At 40.6% G+C, this 12,555-nt stretch overlaps 2 protein-coding genes across 2 annotated transcripts; one reads left to right on the forward strand and one right to left on the reverse strand.

Moving 5' to 3' along the window:
• Positions 1-475: 475 nt before the first annotated feature.
• On the reverse strand, positions 476-6,748 carry TWNK (twinkle mtDNA helicase). The gene is made up of 5 exons (XM_034439950.3): positions 4,962-6,748; positions 3,751-3,991; positions 2,394-2,501; positions 1,882-2,023; positions 476-1,759 (listed from the first exon to the last, which is right to left on the reverse strand). Exons 1-5 carry the CDS (start codon positions 6,160-6,162, stop codon positions 1,430-1,432), a joined length of 2,022 nt encoding a protein of 673 aa, XP_034295841.2. The 5' UTR covers positions 6,163-6,748; the 3' UTR covers positions 476-1,429.
• Positions 6,749-7,127: 379 nt separating this feature from the next.
• On the forward strand, positions 7,128-10,246 carry MRPL43 (mitochondrial ribosomal protein L43). The gene is made up of 3 exons (XM_034439951.2): positions 7,128-7,261; positions 9,013-9,119; positions 9,770-10,246. Exons 1-3 carry the CDS (start codon positions 7,131-7,133, stop codon positions 9,994-9,996), a joined length of 465 nt encoding a protein of 154 aa, XP_034295842.1. The 5' UTR covers positions 7,128-7,130; the 3' UTR covers positions 9,997-10,246.
• The last annotated feature ends 2,309 nt before the right edge of the window (positions 10,247-12,555 follow it).

The raw sequence follows: 12,555 nt of genomic DNA on the forward strand, positions 1-12,555 counted from the left end.
ATGTAAAAATATTTCCTGAAATATTATTCTTGCAGCTGAAAGGATTAGAGAGAAATTCAGTATTTATTAGTATATCTTTAAAGAATCTTATCTATACTGTAAGCATTCCTTAAAAAATGTATCACTGTCTTCAATTTTTGAGCCTGTCAAAATGAATGTATGTGTTAGCATGGAAATCAGAAGAAATGCCCTCAGTTTGAACAGACAAGTTCAAGTCAAGCTGACCTCTGGTGGAGAACAGAAGGAATATCACACTTCTGCCAATGAAAATGTTTAAAGTGAAATAAATGATGCATTATACTGCATTTGTTTGAAAAATATTTACAGCAAACCCAAAACTTTGTAGTTTTGCACTTCTAGCACTGGAGTGAACCAGACTAAGAAAGAATGACATAACCTAAAGATGTCATATCAAGTCTCAGTCTACAATGAATAAGGCATCCTCCCCAGAATCTCACAAATACTAAATCTGAACTTGACAGAATAAAACTCTTTATTTTCCTATTAAAGTCTTTTACCATGCTCATTTATCATTTTAAAAACAATGTTTTCCTTTTCTTGTACAATGGTAACAAAACACTCATAAGTCTCCTTTTCAATACAAGTTTTCCTAAGCAGGAAATAAATTGAATGTAAATTTCCTACAGTGAACCGCTGAAACTGGAAGGCTGAGTCACAAAATAAAGCTGGGAGAAATCTATATAAAACTAAAATCAATGTGGAAATCATTAAAGGTATAGCAATGCTTTTTGAATAAAGCTGCATTACTTTTTTAAATGGTTTTTCCATAGCCCCCTTACAGGTACATGGGTATGTGCATCTCCCTTTTCATCTTTCTAATGTCATCACTCAGTTCTCCAGATCAGGGGGAAAAAAGTTTCTATTGCAAATTTTTAATTTTTCCAACCGTTATTGTGTATAGTACTAGAGGATTCAATCAGCATTTGTGATTCCACGCCATGATTTATCACAATAGCTTGCAGGGAACCTTGACTGTATCCCCATGTACATACAGCAAATGCAGGAGACAACTTACATACATTAGTGTTCCTTGCAGCTGTATTATTCATTCCTTGTTGCAAGTAGACATTATCTATCTCTTAACACAAACACAACTCCTTTCTCGCACATACCCCACTATATGTGCAGCTGAGCCTTTCAGCTGTACACACTGGACCTGCTCTCTGTTCTGGATGGCATGGGGAAATAATCCAAGTTTCTTTTCAGATTATTTCTTAATAGTAAACAGTGCTATAAACCCTGCTACCATTCACAGATATCTCCTGCAACTGGTTCCAACGCAACAGAGCTGCAACACAGAAAGAAGAACCTGACCAATGGCTATGTGGCTGGACTGATTATTCCTATAATCAAATGAACCATAGTGATTCTGCTGGCTGCAAATCCTTTCTGAATAAAATTCAATTCCTCATGGCTTGTTGGGTCCATCAGGTGATACATTTAAGGCAGGTTTTGTGCTCTTATTGGATTGTTTCTGGGATCTTTGCTTCTTCGGAACTTCCCCAGCAGCTGCTACAGGTTTTTGGACTGGCTCCTCGGTATCCTCTTTTACCTTCTTTACTCTAGTTTTGCTTTTGACAGGGTTAGAGAACGTAAGGCAAGTTTTGCTGAATTCCAGGGGAAATATTCCCACATCTCCATCAAAGCGATTCTTGGAGATCTGTAAGTAGCGCCTGCCTGGTCCTGTTGTTAATTTCCTATCCTGCAGGATCAACACATTGTCAGCCTCCTGGCTGGCCTACAACAGAGAGAAAGAAAAATAACACTATGATTAGAACAGGGCAGACAGAAGGATCGATTGGGTGGATGACTAGGTATCTGTCTAGTTCCTTGGAAAAACTTTTATCAAGAAGGATTTACCTTTGCAGATCCAAAAATGGAAGATGTTTGCAGCTCTCTGTCTTCATCTTCCTTCCGAGGGTGAATGATCAGTGTTACATGGCAGTTGTTGTCTGTAGCAAATTTTCGGAAGGTACCCACAATGTAGTCTTGGAGAGCAAGCCTAGACAGCAATAGGGCAGTATAAATAATACACTTTGCTGTAAAAGCTAGTGAATATCTGAAAAAATGTGTTTTTCTTTCTCGGTGAACAAATAGTGCTAACTTGACAAGAGGGTACAAAGCAGATATTTAACACACCCTGAAACATTATGGCATTAAAAGCTATGTCAATTTAGGTCAGAACAGGCATAATGATCCTGAGCAAATGTTTATCTATAAATAAGCAACTGGAAACAGGATTGTGGGATTTGCACATGCTCTTCTCATGGCTCTCAACGCAGCTTGCAAAACGTAGTGGACAGAGCAAAAGAAAAGGAACAATGTTATAAACCGTGATTCTATGCTAAGGAAACATGAAATGAGAGGATTACCTGTCTACACTGAGTTGCTCCTGGCCCATCATAAACTGGAGATTATCAATGACAACATGAGTAATATCATACATGTACACAGCATGGAGCATGGTATCAATTACTGTCCTGCATGAAAAAAATATTAAAGTTACACACATGTAGAGGTTAATTTACTCTGCCATTCCTACCTAGGGATGTTCAAATAAGGCGTTTTTAAACATTTGCTGCAGATTAAAACATGTCCGCAGTCTCAATTAATTCAGAGTAACAAATGCATTTATAAAGTTAATGACTAAATAAGGTATCTTAAAACCCTCAGAATCCCAGGAAAAATTATGGTAATTTCATTAATAGCAATCAACAATGAATGGAGCTAAAGAACTTCTCTGAAACATTCATTTACACATTGCAATATACAATTTGTGTCCTACAGTAAAGAAAATCACATGATATTGCATATTTAAGGGGAACCAATTGCCTTAATGTAAAATAGTGTATAATTTGAGACCAGTCTCAATATTTGGTAGGCAAGGGGTGCTTTGTAACACTTTCCCCTCAACCTGTGCTGGAATATCTCTGGATTTTCCCAGACTAACGTTATATAGAGCTAGTTAATGTAGTCTTATTTTGGCCTTACTTCTAAATATTGCAACATATTTTTTCAAGGATACTTATACAGTGGTACTTTGGTACTTGACTGCTTCGAAACTCATCAAATTTGGTACTCAATGAATTTGATGCGAAAATATTGTCCCAGTACTCATTGCTTGGTACTCAACATGCTGTGATAGGAAAAGGGGGATGGCTGCAGAGAATGGACAGAAAGTTGGCCATGCTGGGCAGGTCACTGACATAGGAAAAAGGAGAGACAGAAAGTCCTTCCAGGCTGAAAAACAAAGGGTCACATGGTAGTTTGCTTGGCTCTCGTTTTTAGTACTTGTTGAGCCTCCCAGAACCAATTAACAATACCGAGGTACCACTGAATTTCTTTCTGAATTATATCTATTTGCTGCTAATTAAACAGAACTAAGACTGTAAACTCAGCATTACATTAATTATAGCACTGTTTCACTTCTACTCTCTCATAAAAAAGCAATAACCCATCAGAGGTGGTATTCAGCCGGTTCGGACCGGTAGCAGAAATCATGGCTGGCCCCGCCCACCTGCCCCGGCTCTATGCCATTCTATTTAGGTGCGTTTTTGAGGCCGGGCACATGCGCGGAAGGCGCACATGCCAGCAAAGCTCATGCACAGAAGGCCGGGCACTTGCATGGACGCATACACACTCACATTTGCAAACCGGTAGGGAAAGTAAGTGAATACCACCCCTATAACCCATGATATGCAAAGTAGAAAGTGCTACCCCAAATTTTACTTGATGTTCTGTTGTCCATAGAAGGTCATGAAATGAAGTGGAAGATCCTCAAACTTGTCTGCCCACTCATCGTATTTTTCCAGTTGCTCATCCAGTTTTTCCATGGCAAATTGAGTAAGCATGATCTTGGCCAAACGCACATTATGGATCTCAAAGCTCCCCCATAATGTATTAACCCCTTGCATGCAGAGATCCAGGGCATATTCACTTATGAAAGTGGTCTTCCCACTGCCTGTTGGACCTGATCCAGAAAGACAAAGGCACAATTAGTAAGAAAAGCAGTTTGATCCAACTTATGTAGAATCTGGTTTCACCTCGAACAAACTGACATGCCCTTTCCTTTGATGGGTAGCTACATTGGCTACTCTGTAGGTTCTCTGTGGATAAGAAATGCAAATGGAGAACTATGTCACAACATAATATTTTCCCCATTGATTGTAACATCCCACTTACCCATTATAATAGTACTTCTAAATCAGGGATGTCAAACTGATGTGTTTTCACTGGCAGAGGGTTGCAGGAGGTTGTCGCAGCCGAAAACGGAGCTCGGGAACCCGTTTTCACTGGCAGAGCACAGGCACCCCTGACACGAGTGACATCAAGCTGGCCATGCCCCCCCCCGGCACCCACGAGGTCAAACAACCCTGATGCAGCCCTCAATGAAATCGAGTTTGACACCCCTGTTCTAGATTTAATAATGTAATAAAAATCATGCTTGGAGACAAATATCAAATCTCCCATACACACTTCTGCTGAACAGTGCATACAGAATCACAGTATTGCAGTAAGTCAGAATTTCATTTACTTTCATCTTCATTTTTGCCAGAATTGGAAACATGCACAATTTAACTTAAGAAAATGCAGCACAGAAAATAAGTTAAGTTTCTTTTAAACATCTCCAATACCTCTTCCCTTTTCTTTCTAGTAATCATCACTTCTATTAAGTAAATTGTGCTTCTCCAGACAAAAATTTTGTATGGAAGCAGAAAATCATGAGAAGCTTGTGGGAAACTGGTTTTCAAATCATAAGCTATGTCTGACAAGTAAGCCAAAATCTGACAAACAGCTCAAGAATATTGTAGAAAATATTTTAATGATTACATATGCTGGTGGAGAAAGGATGAAAGGGAAACAGCAATATATTGCTGCCTTATTTATAAAAATAATAAAAGCAGGATATAAATAAATACATAAATAAAATATACACACACCTGTGAAAACAGTGAGTTCTCCTTTGCGGTGGCCTTTGAGAAGTTTGCTTAGTTCTGGGAAACGAGCCCATTTGACTCCAGCTACCTGATCTACATTGACCAGCTCCCCATACACCTCTTCCCGCAGTTGACAAAACGAAATTATAGATTTGTGGCCAGCTGGCAAAGCTGAGCGTAGAATCTTGGTAAGGTTCATACCACTGCTAAAAGCCTCTAAAGGTCGAAGCTGCTGGTCACTAGGTCGCACCAAATAACAACGCTTAGGATTCAGCTTACGTGCAAAATGTTTAGCAGATTCCCAGGACCGGAGATCCTCTCCTAACCATAAAGTGATCCTTTTAAATTGTTCTAAGTAGGGAAGTAAGGCTGGGGGAAGACAAGAAATCCCACGAGGCAAAGCCAAGGTGGGCAAACCAGTCACTTGATGCAACACCAGAGCATCCAACTCTCGGCCAGTCAACACCACTTCTGTATCACGCCGACTGATCAGAGGCAAGCCAAAGAGATTGTGATAGGCATTGGGACGAGGCAACATATTCTCCACATGGTGTACTTTGTCTCCTTGGTGGTCAACTCTGAGGAGCTTCAATCCCTTCAAGCTGGTGCCAGAAGGACTGAACCATGGGAAGACCAATGCTTGAGCAGTCCGAAGAAAACGCACCCCAAAGTGTTTGAGAGTGGTATTCGACACGCTGGAAATGCCAAATGTAGCCTTGACTTCTTTTGTCTCCTGTTCATCCAGCAATTGCCAGAGAGGCAAGGCTCGGTCCCATATGTGTCTAGCATCCTTTCCAGTTTGGTCATTTTGCTCATTAATCCTGTGTCTGTCGCTTAACGTCAGTCCTTTATCCTGCAGCTCTACGTTGGCCTGGAAGTCTTGCCAATTACCTTCTACCAGGGTGGCCGTGCAGATAAACTGGCCCGTAGTCTTATCAATAAAGAGGCTGTAACTATGGCGGTGCTGCTGTTTATCCCCCACAAAAACACTGGGCACATGAATGCAACTGTAGCCATCGTGAAAGGGGATTTTCTGCGCTTTGAGGTACTGCCGGATCTCTGTGACCGAGGCAGGAGGAATCGGGTCCTGCACCGGTGGAAGCTTTTCCTGCTTGTAGTGCTTACAAGGAGAGCTTCCAAAAAGCACCCATTTACCTGGAAGGCGCCGGGGACGCAAAAGGAGCCGTGACGTCACCGAAAACATTTTTTCCTACGTCTGGGACCCCCGTCCTCTCAGCAGCCTCATAGGTCGGGACCTCCTCGCTCTACGACCCTGCAGTGCCGTCTCTTAAATGCCCGAACTGCCCCGCGGGAAGCGCCTTTTCTTCTCCTGCAGAAAAGCTTCCCACCCTCCGAGAAGCCTTTCTGATATCGCAAGACCCTCCTATGCCGCTGCCCTCCTTCCAGTTTGCGGTGCATTTGCGATGCAAGCCCCCATCCCGGTTCCCGCCGCTCTCCGGCCAAGGCTGTCTACAAAACCTCCCCTCCGTCCAGAGCCTGACCGCACAGCTCGGCCCCCGCATCAGGGCATCGGCTGCCCACGTGCAGCTGCAGAAAGCGCGCCACGACCTTCCTTTAAAACCATCGCTTCCGAGAGCGGCTGCGGGGGAGGGACGGGAACCACCCCGGAAACTAACTTGGCGGAACATACGGATTTCCCTCCATAGAGATATAAAATAAATAAAATAAAACTAATATACACCCTTCCTTCTCGTCTCGTTGCCTTTCAGGCCCAAATTGCAGAAATTCGAGGGCGGCAACCAAGAGTGAGAGCTGCTGGTATCTGGGCCATTTTTGCAGCCGTGCATGCAAACCCTTCCTGGCGATTCCTGTTGGTGCATCGCACAAACTGGGTCTACATTGCAAATTTTAAATAGATGATTAAATAGACCCAATGATTTACCGCCCCCCACCCCTCTCTCTCTTGCGAGAATAAACCGGAGGCAACAGGCCAGGCAACAACTCCTGCGACGGAAAAGCCTGGAATAATATCTCTACATTTCTTTGCGAGTTCTTATCTTGCAGAAAAAGGGGGAGGCGGCTTTAAAAGCCTTTGCCATTCCATGGGCGCAGAGAGACTGTACGCTAGAGCGGCGCCGATTCCGTGTTGCTTCCTGCTTCACTTCCTGTTCCGCTTCTGAGTTTCCGGTACGCGTCGCGTCGCCAACGACGATGACCGGCCGGGGGACCTCGAGCCGCTTCTTGGCCAGCGTCCTGCGGAACGGCGTGGGCCGCTACGTGTGTCAGCTGCAGCGCATCACCCTGACGGTCAGCCAGCACATGTCCAACTCGCTGGGCGCCAGGTGGGGAGAGAGAGGCTTTGCAGCAGGCGGGCCGGTCGTGTCTCTGCAAGCTTCGGAGCCGTCCGAATTCATGGTTAAGCAGCTCAGGTGTTAAGCGAGACAAGAAAGAGGATTAGGGCAGGGGTGGGCAAATGTGGCCCTTTTACAACCTGTGAACTTCAACTCCCAGAATTCCTGAGACAGCTTGGCTGTCTCAGGAATTCTGGGAGTTGAAGTCCACAGGTTGTAAAAGGACCACATTTGCCCACCCCTGGATTAGGGAACTGGGGGCTAAAATATGAAGGACGGTTGCAGGACTTGGGTATGTTTAATCTAGTGAAAAGAAGGACCAGGGGAGACATGACAGCAGGGTTCCAATATTTGAGCGGCTGCCACAAAGGAGAGGGGGGTCAACCTATTTTCCAAAGCAACAGAAGACAGAACAAGAAGCCATGGATGGAAACTAATCAAGGAGAAAAGCAACCAAGAACTAAGGAGAAATTTCCTGACAGTGAGAACAATTAATCAGTGGAACGATTTGCCTCCAGAACTTGTGGGTACTCTAACATTGGAGGTTTTATAAGAAGAGATTGGACAACCATTTGACTGGAATGGTATAGGGTTTCTTCCCTGAGCAGGGGGTTGGACTAGAAAACCTCCAAGGTCCCTTCCAACTCTGTTATTTGTTTCCTCCTTCCCAATGTTTGACATTTACTCCTAGATTCTTAGGAACAAGAAGGGGAATTTGGCCTCCCTTTTGTGCCACAATGGCTGAGCCATGACTCCAGTTAATTGTATATGGATTTCACTTGTATTGCAGCTCTTGCTTTTCTCCCTCCCTATTTTTGATTTAGGGAATAATGGTGGCTAAGACGCTGAGCTTGTTGATCGAAAAATCAGTAGTTCAGCAGTTTGAATCCCTAGTGCCACATAATGAGGTGAGCTCCTGTTACTTGTCCCAGCTTCTGCCAACCTAGCAGTTCGAAAGCACGTAAAAAATGCAAGTAGAAAAATAGGGACCACCTTTGGTGGGAAGATAACAGCGTTCCATGCGCCTTTGGCGTTTAGTCATGCCAGTCACATGACCACGGAGACGTCTTCAGACAGCACTGGCTCTTCGGCTTTGAAACGGAGATGAGCACTGCCCCGTAGGGTCGGGAACGACTAGCACATATGTGTGAGGGGAACCTTTATCTTTACCCTATTTTTTATTTAATATTACCATCCAAAGTAATCCCTTTGATCCCAAGGATGTAATAGAACCAGGCAATATTGCTATATTCTGTTCTTCATTTGACCCAATCTAAACTATTTTCAGACAGCAATTAAAAGTACTTTCTGTAAAGGTAGGATTGAACAATTGTAGTTAGAATTCACAAATAAAGGCTAGACAGTTTAATATTCAGTAGATTATTTGCAGTGTTAAGGTTTGTGGAATGCTTACTTCAAACCCTGGTACATGTTTAACAAATAAAGGTATTTATATAATTTCATTCATTTGTACTGTAATAGCATGAGATGCATAATATCACTTGGGTCTCCCTCCTTGGCATCATTGAATGCAAAACATTTGGAAATGCTTACTTCCACCTATTTTGGAAAAGAAGTGCTAGACTTGGACTTTTGTCCTAAGGGGATTCCCCAATCAAAATAATTTTATAGAAAAGTTCTGTGTCCAAGTACACTTCATTCCTTCAGCAGTGTAATCCCTCACTTGATTTAAGTATATTTTTTAAAACACCTCAATGCAGATATTTTTTGTCTGGTTGTAGAGAATATGTTGAAGAAAAGATAGTGGATTTTGCAAGGCAGAACCCTGGGATTGTGGTTTATGTGAACCCAAAGAACTGCAGGATCCCCACATTGGTTGCTGAATTCTGTGAGTATGGAATGTAATACTGAATAAAACCAAATAGAGAATAATCTGTTTTTTACTGCCATTAACCAAGAAATCTGCTCTTAAGACTTAATTAGGAGATGTGCTCAGCTCCCTCTTAAAACATAGGATTGTTTTCTATTTAACCAAACCTTTTCAGTTGGCGTGATCTAATTGTTTCAGTGAAAATGTGAGTGTTATGTTAAACCAGTATGAACAGAAAGATTGTAAATATGGAAAACAAAATGAATAAATCACTCACATGGGTGTTCTTTTAATAAGATTATGTAAGCACAGAGACCTTCATTTTCTTGCAAAACAGCAATAAAAACTTGACTTCTATCTATAACTATATTCTATCTAAAACTATCCCCATTATGACAGTCCCCAGATGTATTGAGATTGGAGCTTCTAGTATTCTAAGGCAGCAGGTCTTTTGACCCTGCAAGGAAAAATATTGCAAGCTGCAGTCTCATAGCATCTTGATAGAATAATTAAGTAGAAATGACTATATCTTCATTGGAAATCCTGAACAAGCTAGTTTACATCATTAAAACATAAAATTACAGAGATTGGGGAATTGGAAGCCCAAGCTATCTAGACAATTGTGTCTTCTAAAATGGAACAAGTTTTTAAACAAATTTTCTTTCTAGTGAATGGAACTGTGAAGGAGGAGCCTTTAACCAGCAAGACTGCAGAAGAGATTGCAGATATCATCCAAAAGATGGCCAACCAGTCTGGCCTAGAAATCATTCGTATCCGAAAACCTTTCCATACAGATAACCCTAGTATCCAAGGCCAGTGGCATCCTTTCACAAATAAGCCCAGCATGCTGAATGTGCAAACCATAGGAGCCAGACTCCAGTCACTGGAAAAATAAAGCTATGCTGTATACCCTGTGACATTTATGAGTGTGACATCTCCTGCACAGAGGAAATCTTTATTTGCTTCCTTCCTTACCTAAGAAAGTGAGTACTGAAGGGAAATGACTGACTTGTGGTTGCAAACTGAACTATTTCTAAGTAAATTCTACTATTGGGTAGTTGTAGGCCTGCATGGTTATGCTAGTAGCCTTCTTCCCATTGTACTTTGCAGTTTAATTCTTACTGAAAATAAAGGATGAAACCTAATTTTCTTTGGCTCGTCATTTCTTTAGACCAGATGTGGGAAGCTTGCAGTCTTTCCTCCCTACATAACTATTAGTTTTAAAATACAGAGAGGCTTTTTGTAAGGAGTTCATGGTTCCAAAGAAGGAAATCATCCTGTTTTGATCACTCTTTTCCGGCTTTCTCAGATTGCAGCATGTTTTTTATTAACTCCGGTTAACAGACCAACTGTGTCCTTTCCTTAAAAAAAGTGACTGTAGTATATACACCAGTAACTCCTAGGCTTGATTTATATAACACTATACATAGGGCCTGCTTTTTGCATGATTTAGAAAATAGTACCCAAAGCCTGGAAAATCTGAAAAGATTCAAAGAATATCTAGGCTAAAAGTTTTGCACCGACAATTTGTTTCCAGGTGAAATACACAATGCTGCTTAGTATTTTTAAAATCAAGTATAATTTGGACTAGGCTATTTGAAAGAAGGCTTGTGCAAAACATTTTGTACAGAAGCCTAAATAGACTTCACATGGGAAGAGAAGGGGTCATTGCTAGATAAGTTTATATATGTACAGTATATCCCGTATTTTTAGAAATAACTAAAAGTGATGAACATAACATTTTTCCTCCTATTTTCCCCAAAAACAACCCTGTGAAGTGGGTTGGGCTGAGAGAATGACTAGCCCAAAGTCACCCAGCTGACTTTCAGAGCTAAAGTGAAACTGAACTTACATATTTGTGAGAGTTCAATATACACTTGCTTCAATATACTGTATATCTTGACATGGTTGCAATTTATCTCCAATTTGAGCATAATATTCAGCTGGTGAAACAAATTTGTATTTTATATTGGCCTCAGTCTATTCAGATTATAGAATGAATTTTCAATAGAAAATTTGTCTTTTACGAAATTCCTCATTTTTAATATATGTTTACTAAGGAAAATGTCAGTCAATATTATTTGTTTTTTTCTCCTGAAAGGCTACCATGTATTATCAAATCTAAATTAGCAGTTAAAACCTTTTTATTAAGAAGTTTAAAAAGTATCAGTGCGATTACAGAAACATGAAATGTACAGACTCATATTTGATACATCTTTTAGATGCCAGATAACCCATCATTTCTACCAGATCAAGTAATGGTCTGCTGTTGGCATAAAATTATTCACTAATGAGCAGGACTGTGAATAATTCCAAAAGGATTTCTTGAAATGCTTAGTTGAGTATATGCAGATCCCCTTCTTTTATAAGGGGACGAAAATTCCTCACTATCAACAGAGAATCTGAGTAGATTGTGAAGTGGATGGAGGTTGGAAGGGGGTGAACTTAAGGCTGCAGATAGAAGAATGAAAAAGCAATGGGGGGATCAGTAGGGTATATTAAAGACAACAAAATGCCAATATGCTTATGGTAAATCTATGACATAGTACTTTAGAATGCAATACAGAGTTCGGTGGGCTCATTTTGAAAGGATTATTGTCAATTTGAAAGAAGTACTTTCAAAGTTCTTGAAGAGAAGAATTCAGCTCATACAGAAAGGAAAAAAGAGGAAAGGAGGTATTTTTATTTTTTGTAAAAGAAAGGTAGCAATACTTCCTGGTTAAGTTGCAGGATGGTAACATATCATCCATTGTAGCTGCAACAGAAGTGAAAACATTTTGAATCTTGACATTTCTCCATCATGGAAACTACACTCAAAAGAGAGCAACTTTTGCTGTCAGTGTTTTGGATATGCTGAGATCTTTAGGCTGATTGTTAAGATTTCATTCAGATGGTCTTTGACAAAGTTGCAGTACAAAAATATCTTTGAATGTCCTTTAGCTGTATACATTATCATTAACATAACAGAAAAGTTTAAAATGGTCCACAAATACCTTAAGCAATTTTTGAGTGATCTAAAGAAAATGAGCTATTAATGAGTTTCTTAGTGGTATCTTAAAACATAGCTGGAGCAAGTAAATTACATCATATATTGAAGTATCTAAGTTCAAATGCTATGCAGAAAAAAAAACACAGATTTCCTAATGTTAGAAAAGACCATCAAAAACATGATTATCAGAAAACAGTATTCTTCAATGCTCATATTGCTGTTTTAGAAATCCTAACAATACCCTACATTAGCGGCCCATGTCTACATACCATTAATGTGAGTGATCTGGAGTGAGAAATTATTTCTGATTCAGATTAATTTGATCAAAATTGAAAATAAAATGTTCCTTTCTGCCATTGAAATCACTTTTTCATTAGCAAATTCTTCTTTTCTCACTCCATAATGCAGATCCTCATTCCTGTTAGAACAAAGGCAGCTCTAGATGACTTTTGGATAGTTTTGAGA

Source organism: Pantherophis guttatus, chromosome 6, assembly GCF_059756535.1.
Source record: "Pantherophis guttatus breed Tessera chromosome 6, ASM5975653v1, whole genome shotgun sequence".
NCBI lineage: Eukaryota > Metazoa > Chordata > Lepidosauria > Squamata > Colubridae > Pantherophis > Pantherophis guttatus.